The 17562-nt window shown below is 50.8% G+C and overlaps 2 protein-coding genes across 2 annotated transcripts; both read right to left on the bottom strand.

Annotated features, from left to right (window-relative positions):
• Nucleotides 1–12602: 12602 nt before the first annotated feature.
• PtA15_16A411 (uncharacterized protein) lies at nucleotides 12603–13818 on the bottom strand (the record flags this gene model as incomplete). The annotated part of the gene is made up of 2 exons (XM_053164099.1): nucleotides 12603–13558; nucleotides 13794–13818. 2 exons carry the CDS (start codon nucleotides 13816–13818, stop codon nucleotides 12603–12605), a joined length of 981 nt encoding a protein of 326 aa, XP_053028058.1.
• Nucleotides 13819–14566: 748 nt separating this feature from the next.
• On the bottom strand, nucleotides 14567–17354 carry PtA15_16A410 (uncharacterized protein; the record flags this gene model as incomplete). Its single annotated transcript, XM_053164098.1, has 2 exons — nucleotides 14567–16698; nucleotides 16766–17354. The coding sequence occupies 2 exons, from the start codon at nucleotides 17352–17354 to the stop codon at nucleotides 14567–14569; spliced, it is 2721 nt and encodes a 906-aa protein (XP_053028057.1).
• Between the last annotated feature and the right edge of the window lie 208 nt (nucleotides 17355–17562).

Here is a 17562-nt window from a genome sequence, read left to right as displayed (position 1 = left end):
CCCCAGTGTGTACTAAGGGAATATCTTTTTTGTTACATGTACCAGGGTTCCAAAAAATTGAGGGAACATTTAAACATGCATTAGAAGCTTCCTTTGAAATTTTTGAGAGAAAAAAATAGGCACGTGGCGGGTACATGGTGTGCTTAGTAGAAAAATGACTGCTACATGTATAACTTTTTTGTTACACATTTAAAGAGTCTAAAAATTTCAGAAATGTTTCTATGGTGTATATCCTGTGCGCCATTAAATTTATAGCAATGGGGTAAACACCAAACATGAGATATAGGGGGGGCGGGCAGCCTTAATAGGAGCAATCTGGCTAATTATTGAATATCTTTTTTGATAAATTTCCCAGAAGTCTACGGACTGCAGGGGTTATAGAATGATGCATATTCTCTGCGCTCTGAAACTTTTGGCAATATTGGTACCTCAGAACATCAGATATAAGGGGTGCGCAGTAAGGCAATATGACTACCACACACCCCATATATTTCATGTTCTGAGGTACCAATATTGCCAAAAGTTTCAGGGCGCAGAGAATATGAATCATTATGTAACACCTTAAGTCCTTAGACTTCTGGGAAATTTATCAAAAAAAATATTCAATAATTAGGCGGATTGTTCCTATTAAGGCTGCCCGGCCCCCCTATATCGCATGTTTGGTGTTTACCCCATTGCTATAAATTTAATGGCGCACAGAATATACACCATAGAAACATTTCTGAAATTTTTAGACTCTTTAAATTTGTAACAAAAAAGTTATACATGTAGCAGTCATTTTTCTACTAAGCACACCATGTACCCGCCACGTGCCTATTTTTTTCTCTCAAAAATTTCAAAGGAAGCTTCTAATGCATGTTTAAATGTTTCCTCAATTTTTTGGAACCCTGGTACATGTAACAAAAAAGATATTCCCTTGGTACACACTGGGGAAAAGGGGGTATGCAAAAAATTAATTAAATCATTTAAAGTTGCTTTTTCGGAATTTTGAATGTGTCATAATTCTTTCCAGGATTTTAGATGAATTTTAAGCCTATTTGCGCCGCGTAGAAATGAATAGAAAAAACCGGGTACGTACGCGGAAAAGGGGGTACGCAAAAACCGGGTACAAACGCGGAAATACCCGGGTACATTTAGTAACCCCCTATAATTTTTACTATTATGATCTTACTATTTAGATGGGTGATGGAAGCGGAAGTAATTTCTTAATATTACTATTTATGCTGGCATGGGGAAGAAAGGGAACAAGAAGGGGCAGAAGAGGCCTGCTTATATAGTAAATAAACTAGTCTGAGAGTGGATTTTACAAGTGTGAAATAGTATACTACTTTGGGATGCTGTACAGTTGTAGTGTGAAATAATAACCTATATTGGGAAGCTGTACATGACATTTGTGAAATAGTATACTACTTTAAGTTGTGATCACTTGGCTTGTTCCTCTTTGGGGTGAAAACATGATCTAAGAGTAGATTTTCTAACATGTGATAATGGAATCTTTCAGCAGTGTCCCCTTCAGTCCTAGAGTAGATTTATACTATGTAATTTATGTGATTTGTATGTGGAACTAGGATTCTACTATGTATTTGATTATGTAATTAAATAGACTAGTACTGGTTTTCTGGGTGATAATATAATTGAGAAATATGTGTAAGATGTTGGTTGTAGTATGTTTTGTACTATAATGGTTTTGTTTGTACTTTATAATATATTATTATCTTAATTCTTCCCTATTTTTGATGTGTTTGTAAGTGGATTAGTCTTACCACAACGTCGGACATGCCAAAGGGTCAGCCTGACCTGTCCAAACGGGGTAAATTGACGCCAAAGTACCTTTGCCAACGGGAAGGTCAGTCCGACCATGCAGATGCACTGGTCATCAGGGACAGCCCGGCGCATGGATTGAGCCAACAGTCCCGACGGGTGGGACACAAGCGTCGGCTCGCCCAAAAGGTTGTCAGACAGTGGGCGGTCTGAGTAGACAAGCCAACCTGTCTGATAAGGCCCTCAGACAGCTCAATCTGACTGGTTCCTGCTCAGTCGGACCAACCTATCCGTTGGCAAGGTCAAGAAATCACCTGAAAAAAAGTGACCCTTGACCTATACCAAAATGATCTGCAAGAGTATTGGCAGATCATACACAGAAAGAAAAAATAAAAATAAAAAATAAACCAGCTGGTTTAACTTTACCACAAATTTCAGGAAGGTTTGCTCGGTAAGGGGTTGGAGTGCAATTGTATGGGATTGTACAGGCTTGCACTTGAAAGTGTCACTGGTGCAGTGGTATCTGTGCGGCTCATGTGATGCAACCATCCCATGCTTCAGGTAGGGAGTTTGACCCCTATGGGTGGTTGTCCTTTTTGCTTGATGAGGATGGGATTGGCTCCCATCTCTGCCGTCGGGGTCAGTACTGTTGTGGCGGGACTATGGTATAGTTTATTACATATTTCTCACCATCTTACTCCATATCTACATACTATTTATAATTTACCCACGCTTATTTACATAGTTCTAGTATATTCTTTCACATAGTTTCTCACCAACCCATTTACATACTTGTAAATAATATAAATACCGTACCTCTATGGCAATATTATTTGGGAGTTGAAAAATCGACTCCCAGGAATTAATAAATCGACTCCCAAAAGTCGTTTACGTCGCGCGGACCGTCTCGGGACGTCTCCCCTGGGTCCGCGCGACCTCGCGCGGCCCCAAAAGCATTTTGGGAGTCAATTAATTAATTCCCCTCTCAAGGATGGGAGTCGATACATTAATTTAACAAAAAATGACGGAATATACAAAAAAAATTATATCTTGTCACTGTTGTACCCAAACTCCCTAAAACATTTACAGCAATATAAATACACTCTTTAGAGAATATTGTGAGCTTCACGGAATTAATACTCTTCAGGGAGACCCTGTGTAGCCGGGGGCGGATTTGGCGGATTTCCTACTAAGGCAAACCCCCAAAACCTTATCTACGGTGCTCCAAATGGCCCCAATTTTTTTTGGCTATAGGATTACACTCTTTAAACATATGGTAAGCTTCACGGCATTAGTACTCCTCAGGGAGACCCTGTGTAGCCGGGGGCGGATTTGGCGGATTTCCTACTAAGGCAAACCCCCGAAACCTTATCTACGGTGCTCCAAATGGCCCCAAATTTTTTTGGCTATGAGATTACACTCTTTAAAGCATATGGTAAGCTTCACGGAATTAGTACTCCTCAGGGACACCTTGTGTAGCCGGGGGCTGATTTGGCTGATTTCCTACTAAGGAAATCCCACAAAACCTAATCACAGTGCTCCAAATGGCTCCAAATTTTTTCTGCCATAAACATACACTCTTTAAAACATATGTTGAGCTTCACGGCGTTATTACATCTCAGGGACACCTTGTGTAGCCGGGGGCTGATTTGGCTGATTTCCTACTAAGGAAATCCCACAAAACCTTATCTACAGTGCTCCAAATGGCCCCAAATTGTTTCTTCCATAAGAATACACTTTTTAAAAAATATGTTGAGCTCCAAGTAGGTATTACAAATCAGGAACACCTTCTGTAGCCGGGGGCTGATTTGGCGGATTTCCTACTAAGGAACTGCACCAAATCCTTATCCAGATGGCTTTATAGAACGTGTTCCTGATGCTTAATACCTCCTTGGTGTACAAAATATTTTCTAGAGAGAGTATTCATATGGTAGAAAAAATCTGGGGGTGTTTGGAGCACCTTAGATAAGGTTTCGCGGGATTTCCTTAGTAGGAAATCCGCCAACTCAGCCCCCGGCTACACAAGGTGTCCCTGAGGTGTTCTAATGCCTTGAAGCTCAACATATATTTTAAAGAGTTTATTTCTACGGCAGAAAAAATTTGGTGCCATTTGGAGCACTGTAGATAAGGTTTCGTGGGATTTCCTTACTAGGAAATCCGCCAAATCAGCCCCCGGCTACACAAGGTGTTCCTGATGTGTAATACACTTGTAGCTCAAAATATGTTTTAAAAATTATATTCTTATGGCAGAAAAAAATTGGGGCCATTTGGAGCACTGTAGATAAGGTTTCGCGGGATTTCCTTAGTAGGAAATCAGCCAAATCAGCCCCCGGCTACACAAGGTGTCACTGAGGAGTAATAATGCTGTGAAGCTTACCATATGTTTTAAAGAGTGTAATCTCATAGCCAAAATAATTTGGGGCCATTTGGAGCACTGTAGATAAGGTTTCGCGGGATTTCCTTAGTAGGAAATCAGCCAAATCAGCCCCCGGCTACACAAGGTGTCCCTGAGGAGTACTAATGCCGTGAAGCTTACCATATGCTTTAAAGAGTGTAATCTCATAGCCAAAAAAATTTGGGGCCATTTGGAGCACCGTAGATAAGGTTTCGGGGGTTTGCCTTAGTAGGAAATCCGCCAAATCCGCCCCCGGCTACACAGGGTCTCCCTGAGGAGTACTAATGCCGTGAAGCTTACCATATGTTTAAAGAGTGTAATCCTATAGCCAAAAAAAATTGGGGCCATTTGGAGCACCGTAGATAAGGTTTTGGGGGTTTGCCTTAGTAGGAAATCCGCCAAATCCGCCCCCGGCTACACAGGGTCTCCCTGAAGAGTATTAATTCCGTGAAGCTCACAATATTCTCTAAAGAGTGTATTTATATTGCTGTAAATGTTTTAGGGAGTTTGGGTACAACAGTGACAAGATATAATTTTTTTTGTATATTCCGTCATTTTTTGTTAAATTAATGTATCGACTCCCATCCTTGAGAGGGGAATTAATTAATTGACTCCCAAAATGCTTTTGGGGCCGCGCGAGGTCGCGCGGACCCAGGGGAGACGTCCCGAGACGGTCCGCGCGACGTAAACGACTTTTGGGAGTCGATTTATTAATTCCTGGGAGTCGATTTTTCAACTCCCTATTATTTTCCCCTTGGGGGAGTTTTCCTATTTCGTCCACCTATTAGACATCTGCGCTCTACAGGTTATGAGCCCGCGCTGTTACAAGCGGGGTTTTGTTCTATCACTCGTAAATTAGACTACCCTTCTGGAATACGATTAGGAACTAGGATCTTTCAGCTCGACACTGATATCCTGTCTAACTCCCGTACCGTGGATCTTTCATAGTTTCTCTTAAGCTTGATATCCTCGGCAAAGTTAAGATTTTCGAAGTACTAATCCTAGATATCTTGACTATACTTTTATGGTTAACACTCAATCCAAACAAGTACCAACTCTAACCCCGGATTTCACCGCTCGAGTCACCCCTCTCAAAGCCAACCCTCCTCCACCAACCTCGCCAACCATGTCCAAACATGAAGAATCGAGGAACCCTTTTTTTCCCGGCCTGTACCCTCAACAATCTCCGCCAACTCAACCTTCCGTCGGTCCTTCCAAAGGCAAGTCTTGCGCTCATTCCAACTCGTTTGAAGAACCGACAGTCCACGAATCAGACCACGGCGCCGAGTCGCCTAAGCCAGACATTATCCCGGAGCCTGATTTCACCGCCATGCTCAATCAAGAAGTCCTTCGAAACGTTCTAGCCAACTTCGACGGTGATATGCTCAAACTTCTGCTCATCAAGAATTTGACTGTCTCTCAATCAGCGACCGTTAGGAATCAGCTTGAGTGGCAGAAATTGGGGAAGGAAATCGACCCTCAACTTTCAATCAACGGGTCAAATTACCCTCACTGGGCGGCTTCTGTCAAGGACACCGTGGACACCGTCACCAAGAAACCAGATTACTTCAAAGCCGACCGCTATGAAGAAAACCCGGACGTCTCTTGCGGTGTTCTTGTGGTCATCAAGAACTCAATCGATTCGGCGCTGCGCTCATTGCTCAACGGGATGAATGCGCACGGGGCTTGGACTTCTTTGGAAAGGAGATTTGCAAGTCCCTCCTGGTCGCTTCTCATTAGTCAATGGTCTGACATCGTGATAGCCCCGGATGCCTCAGACTCACCTGCTGCCAGCTATGAGTCTTTAAAGAGGAGCTGGCTCGACCTGGAGAAGCGACTGGGGGGGTTAACAACAGATAAGTTGTTATCCCTCTCTTTTCACGCCAGTTTGAAGCGTTACAACCAGACGCTGACCGATGCGATTGACTCCCGTTTGGCGATTGACCCTAAGCTCAAGATCAAGTCCTCCGAAGTCCTCAACATGGTCTCGCGACTTCATCAAGCAAGCTCGTCTTCGTCGCTTATGGGCATGGCGTCTCAACGTGGTTCTGGGTCGACGCGGGGCGGGAGAGGGCGTGGTGGATATGCTTCCCGAGGTTTCAGGGGTCGTTTCGGTGGCCAATCCGCCTTAACTCAAAGAGAACACCAGCCCTATTCTTGGGGCAAAAAGTACCTCACGGCCGAGTTTCCCTGCAACGTGTGTTGGGAGTGGGGTCACTGGGCGCAAGATTGTCTCAGGGTCAAGAAAGGTCTGCCACCTCTTGAAGATCCCAGAAGACAGACTCCGGGTTGGCAACCAAAGAAATCTTCGGTCATTTCGGATCGTCTGGTGGTCTCCGATGGCACACTGGCCTCTGTCTTGGCGAATCCGGAAAATGCTGGCGATATACTTTGCGATACGGGGGCAACAAACCATGTAACGTCAAGATCTGAATTCTTTACATCCCTAAAGCCGGCTAATATTCAACTTTGTGTTGCATCTGAAGAATGCATTCCCATAGAAGGGATTGGAGACGCCAGAATCCCTACGGCACACGGCGTTCTACTCCTCAGCAACGTCCTCCTATGCAAGTGAGTTCGTGGCACGGTTCTTTCGGTCGGATTTTACAACAAATGGGATGGATTGGTTGGTTTTGCCGACGGCATCTTCAAATTTACTCAAGGTCATCAGGAGTTTCCGTCATATGTGGACAACTATCGTTGGTACATTTCAACCAAGGTCTCCAAATATTGTGTTCCGTCTCCTATTTCCCCTACTCCCAATCATATGTTGTCGTCTCTCTCTTCTCAAGTGTGGCATGCTCGCCTAGGTCATTTATCAATGCAATCTGTTAACAAGTCCATCAATAACAATGCAGTTCTGGGTCTGCCTGAGAAGCCTATAAGTCAACCTTCGGGGAAATGTACCTTGTGTTCTCTTGCGAAGAGCACTCATACGCCGGTGTGGTGGCCCCTCTCGTGGCCAGCTAGTCAGAAGCATCGCCGCCGCCAGGATTGTCATCAAGAGTACAGCCTTTAATTTCATTCCTCAAGTCTCAAGAAACATCAAGATCCTCAAGACCCTCAAGATTTCATCCTCTCCCCATCTCTCCTCATCTTTCACCCCTCTCTTCCATACTCCTTTCCCCCTTCCTTTTCCATCCTTCCATCTCACCTTTTTCTCTTTTTCCCAGTCCCCTTCACTTTTCTTGGTCCTAACACAGCATCTGCTGTGGGTTTATTCTCTGGTTTGTTTTCTTCCCTTCTTTTTGTTTTTGTCTGCCTTGAGTGTGTTCTGCCTTTTCTTTCCTCTTTTCCCTTGTTCTTCTTTGGTTCTTTTCTTTCTGTCTCCTCATGCTGTGTTTTCTTTTAGTTTCCTCTGTGTTGTTTCTTTTCTCTGCTTCTTTGTTTGTTTCTTTCTGCTGTTTTGTGTGTGTGCGCGTGTAGCGCGCGGAGGATATGATGAAATACATGTGACATGTGGCTCTCCCGGAGTCCAAGTTCGCCGAACTTGGATGATGGGAGGGGCATGGCATTCTGATCCCCAGAATACGGACCATCAAGATTCAGAGATCCGATCTTCAGAGTTCAAAACCTTCGAGCGCAGCTCGCCGATCATCTTTTCATCAGATTTTCTGAGATCCCTTCATTCCCTCTCTTTAAGATCACACCTCTCATCCCCTCAAAAACAAAACAACCGCCGCCGAGGATCCAAACCCCCGGCAAACATCTCAAAACCACTCCCACCAACCACACAGCTATCACTGATCCCTTTTTCTTTGCGCTCATCTCAATGGACCATCACCACGAGGGCAGCCTAAACAGCACCCATTCCCCTCACACGACTGCCGCCGCCTAGCACGGACAGGAGTCCCTCACCGGTCAAATCTCCGACTCAACATGTTGCGGATAAGCCCGGGGCTATTGTCTCGGTGGATCTAGTTGGGCCCTTTCCGGCTGCCTTAGACGGTAGCACCTACGGTTTGGTGATTCACAACATTTTCTCTCGGATGACATTGGTTGTTGGGCTGAAGTCTAAGGATCTGGCGGCAAAAGAGGTCATCTCTTGGATTGAAAAGTTCAAGAAACATTGCTCTCATGACGTCCTCTGTATCAGGTCAGATTGCGGCGGGGAATTTATCTCCAACAAATTCAATGAATACCTCAAGAAGCACGACATTCAACACGAGATGTCTGTCCCTTATGAACATCATCAAAATGGCGGCGTGGAAAGGACCAACCAATCACTCTTGGACATGGCCCGAACTTTTTTCATTCATGCAAAGCTTCCCAACTCACTCTGGTTTCTTGCATTCAAGCAGGCGGCCTTTATCTACAATTGGATCGTACATGATGATGCGGTCAAGACACCTTACAAGATCTGCATGGGCAAAACTCCTTTGTTGGACATGGTTAAAGTCTTCAGATGTTGGGTGTATCTCCATAACGTCAAGTACACCAAACAGTTTGTGCCGCGGTCGTCTCCATTCATCCATGTAGGGATATCGGACACATCTCATGGCTGGATTCTCTGGAACCCGGTGTCCAAGAAGCTGGAGGTTGGGGCCTCGGTCATTTTCCACAAAGATGAGCTTCCTTCCCAAATGACAAACTCGGGCACGCTGAATGCAGTATTAAATTCCATTCAGGCTTCTCACCTAGGCAACTTCACACAGGTCAAGGAGTTTGAGATCCAAGATGCATTTTTGGCCTTGGCAGCTTCAATTTCTCCATTCATGTTGGACGCTCCAAACACGTACCATCAGGCCATCAATTCCAATCTCGGCGCTGAATGGTTGAAGGCTTGCGATGCTGAAATATACATGATGCTTCCTCTGAACGTTTGGGAAGAAGTCCCCAACTCCGACGACTACGAGGTCTTGAATTGCCGTTGGGTTTTTGCGTTGAAGCGTGATCAGGAGGGAGAAATCACGAAGTTCAAGGCACGGATTGTCGCCCAGGGCTTTCTTCAGGTACACGGGGTGAACGTAGGGGAGACTTTTGCTCCAACTCCTACTTTTCCGTCTCTTTGTTTGCTTTTGGCAATGGCCTCCCAATTTAAATGGCCGGTGGCTTCTTTCAATGTTAAATCTGCCTTTCTGCACAGCAATATTGACCACAATGTGTACATCAGACCTCCTCCAGATGTCAAGGTTTCTCCCGGATGTGTTCTTAAGCTGAGGAAGGCATTGTACGGAACTAAACAGGCCAGTCGCTGCTGGTGGCTTCACCTCAAGACAAAACTGGCGGCCATCGGTTTCCATCCGAACCTGGAGGACCAGTCAACCTACATCTATAAGTCGGGCAACGAGATGGCTTTCCTGTGGGTACATGTGGATGACGGGCTATTCACGGCGAGTTCCCAGGCTCTGATGGATCGACTAAAAAAGGCTCTTGACTTGGCTCTCAATCTGAAGTGGGATGACCGGCTTTCTAGCATAGTTGGAGTCAGGGTAAAAGAAGTGGACGGAGGATTCACCCTTGACCAGCCGATGCTTGTGGAGAAGATCTTGAACTACAATCCCTCCAACATCAAGACCTGTTCGCCGCTGCCCTCATCCGACCTGATTTCTAACCCCGCAATGGAAATGGATCGCAAATACCTCTCCCGAATAGGATGCATCCTTTATTTAGCCCAGGGATCCCGACCGGATCTTTCTTTTGCCGTCAACTACTTAGCTAGATTCTTGATGGCCCCCGATAAGTCTCACTGGGAGGCCCTTGAACATCTCATCTCTTACATTCGATTCACGGCACATCTTGCTCTCCCAATCAAGTCAACGGGTGAGAATCTCGATTGCATCAAAACGTTTGTGGACGCGAACTGGGGCGGCGAAGGGTGGAGATCAGTCCATGGGTTTATCTCTACTGTGTGGGGCTCTCCTATCTCGTGGGCTTCCAAGCGGCAGTCCTGTGTGGCTCGATCCACATGTCAAGCAGAGTACATGGCTTTGTCCTTTGCTTCGAAAGATGCGTGTTTTATCCATTCTCTCCTCTCTGGCTTCTTTCTGGTTCTCCCGCCCCGCATCTGTTCCGACAACAAGGCTGCGGTATTCATTGCAAAAGATTGCAGTACCAGGAAGGAGCACCGCCACATTGACCAAGAATTCCATATCATCAATGAGCTACTCTACACCAACAAAGTTCGACTGGAATGGATCTCGACAAACGACCAACTAGCCGACATATTCACAAAGGCTCTCGGGTGGTGCAAAGTCTCAGAATTTTTGTCTCAGACGGGGCTAAGGCCGCCGTCTCACACCTTGGCAAGTATTGGGGGAAATGTATGCGCTGGCTGCAATGATCATACACCCCCCGCAATTGTTTGTCTCCCTCCGGAATCCGTTGAAATTCGGAAAGAAACAGAGATTGATTGGTTTGGCAGGAGTTAACCTATATGTTTTTATACTGTGTCTGCCGATTTATCCAGGACCTTCTAAGGATGGCTCTTCTCTCATTGCTTGACCGTGCTGGACCGATTTTTCTTACTGCTTCTAATTTTTGTCTTCTTTGTTTTATTTTTACCTTACTTTTCTTATCACACTCTTCAATTTTCATTTCAATTTCTGTTATCATTTCCGTATACTTTATCCTGTGTTGTTCTTTTTTTCCTCTAGTTGTTTTCTCCATGTTTTTTCTTTTAGGGTTGTTGAGGGGGGGAGTGTTGTGGTGGGACTATGGCCTTATAGTTTATTACATATTTCTCACCATCTTACTCCATATCTACATACTTTTTACCCACACTTATTTACATAGTTCTAGTATATTCTTTCACATAGTTTCTCACCAACCCATTTACATACTTGAAAATACTATAAGGGCATCCGCATCCGTGGCTAGATTAGCCTGGGCTAACTAGCTTGGATTACGATTGGAATACGCTAATCCGATCGGCCATCCGCATGGGTGGGGATTAGCGGGTCCAAGGCCGTCGGAGGTTATGTGTTTAGGTGCCTATATGTTATGTGTTTGGCACCTAAACACATAAAGTTCATGCTGAAAAGCATGATGAATATTCATTTTGAGGTTAGTCCAAGGACTAGTGGGGGCTAGATTTATACCCCACTAGCTCCAAACCAAGCTCTGGGTCAAGTTGATCCCCAGTTGATCCAACCCGATGCGGTTGCGGGATCAAACTAAGTGCCCTAATCCGGGCTAACTTAGCGCCCGGTGCGGATGGTCTAAATACCGTACCTCTATGGCAATATTATTTTCCCCTTGGGGGAGTTTTCCTATTTTGTCCACCTATTAGACATCTGCGCTCTACAAGTACAACCCACCCGCCCAAAAGGTTGGGTACAAATCACACTTGACGTCGGCATCGAACCAACTGCTCAGTTCGACGCCGGGAGCCACCCCTTCAGACGCCGGGATCATGCCGACGCGTCCAACGGTTTGCCTCCCAATGTGAATTCCACGTTGGCTTAGCGCGGCGTCGGAAAGGTGGGCGCTGACGCAAATTGGGACGTCGGATTGATGTCAGACTGCACCCGTGGTGTAGCGGTGCGGGGGTATGCTTATTGAGAGGACTGCGGAATGTATGCAAAATGATTTCCCCCCTGAATTCCTCGCCCGCGGAGCTCAAGCAGAAGAAGAACTCCAAAAAAAATTGCCAACTATCCCGCTAATCCACTGCCGATCTCATCCCGGATTCTAGAATCACTTCCACCGCTCGCTTAGACCATCCGCACCGGGCGCTAAGTTAGCCCGGATTAGGGCACTTAGTTCAACCCCGCACCCGCATCGGGTTGGATCAACCGGGGATCAACTTAGCCCGGAGCTCCGTTTGGAGCTAGTGGGGTCTAAATTTAGACCCCACTAATCCTGGGACTAATCCCAAAGTGAATATGCATCATGCTTGTTAGCATGGGCTTTATGTGTTTAGGTGCCAAACACATAACATATAGGCACCTAAACACATAACCTCCGACGGCCTCGGACTCGCTAATCCCCACCCATGCGGATGGCCGATCGGATTATCCTATTCCGATCGTAATCCGAGCTAGTTAGCCCAGGCTAATCTAGCCAAGGATGCGGATGCTCTTAGACTTTGAAGATTCAGGAGGAGCTCGGATTCAACTCAAGTGGAGGTATTGCCAAACCCCCTCTCCTCTCTCTTTTCCACTCTCTCTCTCTTCTGATTTACTCTTGTTGATCATTTTCTTTATCTCTCAGGCTTGCTGTTGTTTCTCTCTCCCTTTACAATCTTATTTGTCTATTCTTTGAGTCGTAGTGAGGACTAGAACATCTGAAGGTACATTGTGATTTCATTCCTTTTCATTATAATGTCTCTTACTTATTTTCTCTTTTCTATTTTATTGTCAGTTATCTACTACTATCAGCTTTAGGTTTTAGCTGTAATAAAGTTGTTGATCTCAAATTCCTACATTCAGACAAGTAGAATCTTGTATTCTGAGAAAGATGGAACGTTTTGCAAAGCATCTGCAGGCATTTTGAGTTTCAATGATCAGGTTGGCTTTAGTGGTCCGCGACAAATCGGGCAGCTATCCTTGATCCAATCGACTATCCACTTGTAGATACAGGCGTGGTGAAAGTAATGTCCACACTGCTCGATCCTTGTAACTTTGGTCATGCATCCTGGTGCAGACGGCATGAACTCATCATGACAAATCACACATGCGCTGTGGCCTGGATCGCCTAGCAGGACATGCGATATCTCTTGACCGGCGGTATCGGAAGTTGAGCTGCCGTCGTGATTCAATTTCTTGGCGGTTTTGCCATTGGAAAGGTGATACTCGTGACCGGAAGCTCCAGTTGGCATATCCTCAAGGTTCTTTGACATGCTGCTGGTTCTTTCAAGCTCACCGGCTCCGGCATGTCCACCAGATTTCCCGGCTGTGGCTGCTAGCAATTTTAGAGCCTCCTCCAGCGTGACTGTATCCTGCCCAGAGCTTTGGAGCTGTAACTGCCGTTGGCTGTTGTAAGGCATGTATCCTAAGGTGGTGGTGTATCTTTCAAAAGGATCACTGGATTGGGCCCGGCGGTCTTGGGTGCTTGGGACCAGGCGGTTTCTAGCGAGAAAAGGGAAGAGTTCAGAAGCACTTGCATCTGGAGACGGCCAACTGATTGTCTCCCCAGCCGGCGTGCTTATTCCCTGCCGACGGTCTGAGCCTGGAAGTGCGAGAATGCGCAATTCCCTGTATAGTTGTTCCTCGGCCAAAGCACCATGTAGTTCTTGTGTCGATAGATGAGCATTGGTCCTTGAGGGATCAGGAAGGGGAAACGATTGCCAAGGCATCGACTCGGATGCACCTGCACCTGGAGAAGGCCGTCTGCTTGTCTCCCCGGCCGGCGCGCTCGGCTCCTGGAGACGGTTTGCGATCGAAGATTGTCGGCTCTCTTCGGCTATCTCGTCGCCATTTGCTAGATAATCTTCCGCTTGCCACGGTTGATGGGCCCTAGCTGCCAGGAGAAGGGAAGACTGGATGAGCAGAAGGCCCCGGAAGGTTGGATGGACAGTCAGTGTGTTGGTTTGCGCGATGTACTCGAAGTGTTACGTTCCGGGAAATCTAGTTGAACTCAACTAGACTCAATAGGAAAACTTTCATGGCTAGCCAAATTGTTCGCGAGTCTTTGACTTTGGTGATTTGGGATGATGAGTGATACTACTAACTAGTCAGTAAAATGGTCGGGCTACGAGAGGGGTCAAGGGCTTCCACCATGGTATGGGCCGCCGAAAAGCCGTCCTTCAGCACATGTGTTTCAGATGTGTTTCCATCAATCGGGCCACATCACCCTTATTAATTCTATTTTTCTTGACAAAGCGAAACACACAGCTCCTGCAAAAGAGCATTATTGCCGGCGGAGCGGGTGCCAGGAAGAAGACGCGATGGGATACATGCCATCAACAAATGGGTGGCTCAGCGGAGAGAGAGAGAGAGAGAGCAAGAGGGGAGAGCGAGATAGCGCGGCCTGGGTGAAGCAAGGACAAGGTGGAAACCGATGATCGCACGGCCTGCTTGCCCGAAACTCATGAGCCTTCCTTGCCCATCCATCCGGAGCCACAGCGCAGCCCACACACACCCATTCCGCCGCGAACGAATGCACAAGACGGCTAGTGCTGCACCCGGATGGATGAAGAAGCAAGGAAGGGGCAGAGCAGCGCGCGGGTGTCTGGCCCCACCCACAGGCCATCGATCTATCACAGTCAGTGAAGCATGAATACGGTGCGTCCTCAGGCCAGCTGCGCACCCACCAAACCCACAGAACACACACAAATGCTTTTTTCCGGGCCTTCGCAGGACTTGTTCGAGTTACAAAAACACACACATACACATATATATCCATTTTGGGACTGCTGCTGATGCTGATGAAGGAGAGAAAGAGGATGCGGTGGGAGAGGGTGTACAACAGCGGGCCGGTGGGGGGCTGTAAAGGCGGAAGGAATGTATGGACAACGAGGGGGGAGGATCAGACGGGGATGAAGGCGGCGGCGCTGGGCGAGGTGGACGGGGCGAAGGGGCCGGCGGGGTCGCGGTCGAGGTCGAGGGAGCGCAGGTCTTCGCGCTCGCTTCCGGCGTCGATGGATGGCCGGGCGTGGGCGCGGAATGGCGGCAGATGGGTGGTGGCGGACCAGTCGAAGCCGTCGGGGGGGAGGGCGGCGGCGGGGCGGGGGGGGATCTGCTCGCCGAGCAACTGCCGGGCCATCCACACCATCAGCCCCTCTTCACAGAACAGGGGGGGGGGGGGGGGGGGGGGGGGGGGGAAAGGGCTTACCTTCTCGAGCTTGCGGGCCGAGCGCAGCGGGTACATGGCGAAGTTCACCGGCGTGCGCAGCGAGCAGGACGACGATGTGTCCGAGGGCGCGGCCGGATGGATGCGCGACGAGGCGGCGGACGAGGGCCGCGAGCCGTCGTCGCTGCAGCTGCGTCGGTCGGGCGGGGCGTCGAGGGAGGGCCGGGCGAGCTTGAACCTGGACGGGCGTTTGCGGACCTCGGGTGCGGCCGTAGACTCGGTCGGCCAGGGATAGTGTCGGGCGGGGTCGGGGAACCGGAACCGGGCCGGGTCCGACGCGCAGCCCGGCCCGGGCGAGGACGAGTCGCCCAGGAACCGGTGCAGCTTGTCCAGCCGCCACTTGCCCGTCAGCCGCGACCCGGCCGCCGTCGCCGAGCCGGTGCGGGTCGGAGGGGGCGCCGAGACCGAGCTGGCCAGCGGGTGGGTCGGGCCCTGGGCCGAGGAGGTGCGCCCATGCAAGCCCGGCGAGTGGTGCCATGAGGCCGGCGACCGATGCGCGCTGCCCTCCGAATACTGTCGGCCCATCTCGACCGCCCCACTCGTCGACGACGCCCGGCCATCCGACCCCTCCACCACGTCCTCCACAACCTCCGTCACCACGTTCACCCCCAGCCCCGCATACACCGGCCCCGACGTCACCGGCTCGCCCAGGATCTTCTCCAGCTTCGTCCGCCGCTTCAGCGTCCGCGGCTCCCCGCAAGCCGGGCCATCCACCACGGCCCAATGGTCGCCCCGGGCACCGTCGAGGCCGTCGACGATCGGCCCCGCCCGGTCGCCCCTAGTCGTCGGGCGCGGCTCCTCCTCCGCATGGAACGGCAGCCGCGGCTTGTCCAGACTCAGGAACGTCGGCGTCGTCGTCGGCGAGGTGCCGACGATGGTCACCCGGGTCAGCTGGCGTCGGTAGGGCGTGGTCGGCTCGGGCGACTCGCTGCCTCGGTCGTGGCTGTCGGCGCGACAGGCTAGGGTGGCCAGAGAGATGTCGATGGTCGCCGTGCTGGAGCGTTTCCGTGGGCGGTCGATGTCGTCGAACTCGGTGTTCACACTCTTCCTCCTGTTGTTGTTGTTGTTGTTGTTGTTGTTGTTGTTGTTGTTGTTGTTTTGGACGAGGAGGGAGAGGGAGTCGGAGGAGAGGGCGCTTTCGCGGCAGGAGGGCGGGCTGGGCTGGTCCTGGTGGGGGTGGTGGTGGTGGCCGACGGGGGAGAGCATGGCGTCGACCTCGTGGCCGAAGAACTGGCGCAGCTTGTGGGTGCGGAAGTCGAGCAGCTTGGACGACGGCTGGGTCTTGGGCGACAGACGGGCGAGGTCTTGCTGGTGGGGATCGGCGGGGACGGGGGGCTCGTGGAAGATGGAGGAGCGCAGGGAGGGGTGGCTGGAGTTGGCCGAGGAGGTCGACTGGCCCCGGGGCCGAGTGGCGCGGGGCGGGGCGAGGGTCCGCGGGGTGGGGCAGGAGGGCGAGCCGGAGGATGTGGCCGGTCTGGGGGGCTTCCTCTGCGGGCTAGCAGTCGTCTTGGTCGATGGCGGCGGCGGGTGCTGGTCGGGCTGCGAGAACAGACGGTCGATCGCCGCCTGGTCGGAGGGCGAGGGCGGGGCGAGATGGACGTGGAAGAGGCCGAGGAGGGCGGCGCGGGCCAGCTGGGCCCTGTTGCTCGGGGCCGGCTGGCCGGAGGACTCGGCCAGGCGCATCCTCGTCCGGGCCTTGGTGAGCTGGGCACTCACTTTGTAGAGCTGCGAGAGCGAGGGCGTGGGGAAGTGGAGGCTGGGCCAGAGGGCGAGGAGGTCGTCGAAGGACTGGCACTTCGACTGGAGGGCTGATGGGGAGAGGAGGATGGGTGAGTGGGAAGACAGACAGAGCTGGCAGCTGGTGGGAGCGCTTACCGCATGCTGGCCACAGGGAGGGGGCATGCTGGGTCCACCAGTGCCTGACGAGCGGGTCCTGGGCGAGTTCCTGGCAGGCAGTCTGGCCGAGCTGCTTGAGGGCGGGGAGGCCGAGGCTGAGGGTGGGCGGCTGGCTGAGGGCGGCGGCGAGGGCGGCCCGGGTGGGGGAGTGCGGGGGGAGCGGGAGGGGGATGGGCCAGCGGAGGCTGAGGTCGAGCTCGGGGGGCTGGTAGAGCTCGACGAGGTGGGCGGCCCAGGCGGCGGGCTCCGGGTCTGGCGGCGGGGCGAGGGGGGCCCGGCGGGGGCTGAGGAGCGATGGCGTTGGGCGGGGCAGGCCGTCGGTGGGTGGGGGGTCGAAGAAGGCCCAGTTGGTCTGGGATGCGTGGCTGCGGAGGATGGCGAGGGTGTCGAGGAGGAGGAGCAGCTGGCTGAGCGGGTGGGGGCTGGCGATGAGGTGGCGGGCGAGGTGCTGGCGGGAGGGGTTGTGGGCGAGGATGGCGGGGAGGGGCGGGGAGGGTGGGCAGGCGGAGGCAGAGGCGGAGGCGGAGGCGGAGGCGGAGGGTGCGGTGGCTGGTCTGGGGGGCGGCATGGCTGGGGGAGGGCGGATGGGGGGGGGCGACTAGGGGGGGGGATACTTAAAAGCTGGGGGTGGTGGGGGTGGTGCTGTTTCAGTTGGCAGGGGGCGAGGTTGCCAGGCAGACACACTCCCAGGCCATCTGACAACCACCACAGTACACTCCACCATAAGAGCACTGCAACCATCGAACACCCTGAGCAAGGTGTTAATAGCCACGAGA

This window comes from Puccinia triticina, chromosome 16A (assembly GCF_026914185.1).
Source record: "Puccinia triticina chromosome 16A, complete sequence".
In the NCBI taxonomy this organism is placed as follows: Eukaryota; Fungi; Basidiomycota; class Pucciniomycetes; order Pucciniales; family Pucciniaceae; genus Puccinia; species Puccinia triticina.
Note: the sequence above shows the minus strand (reverse complement) of the source record. Positions and strands in the feature narration are given on the sequence as shown.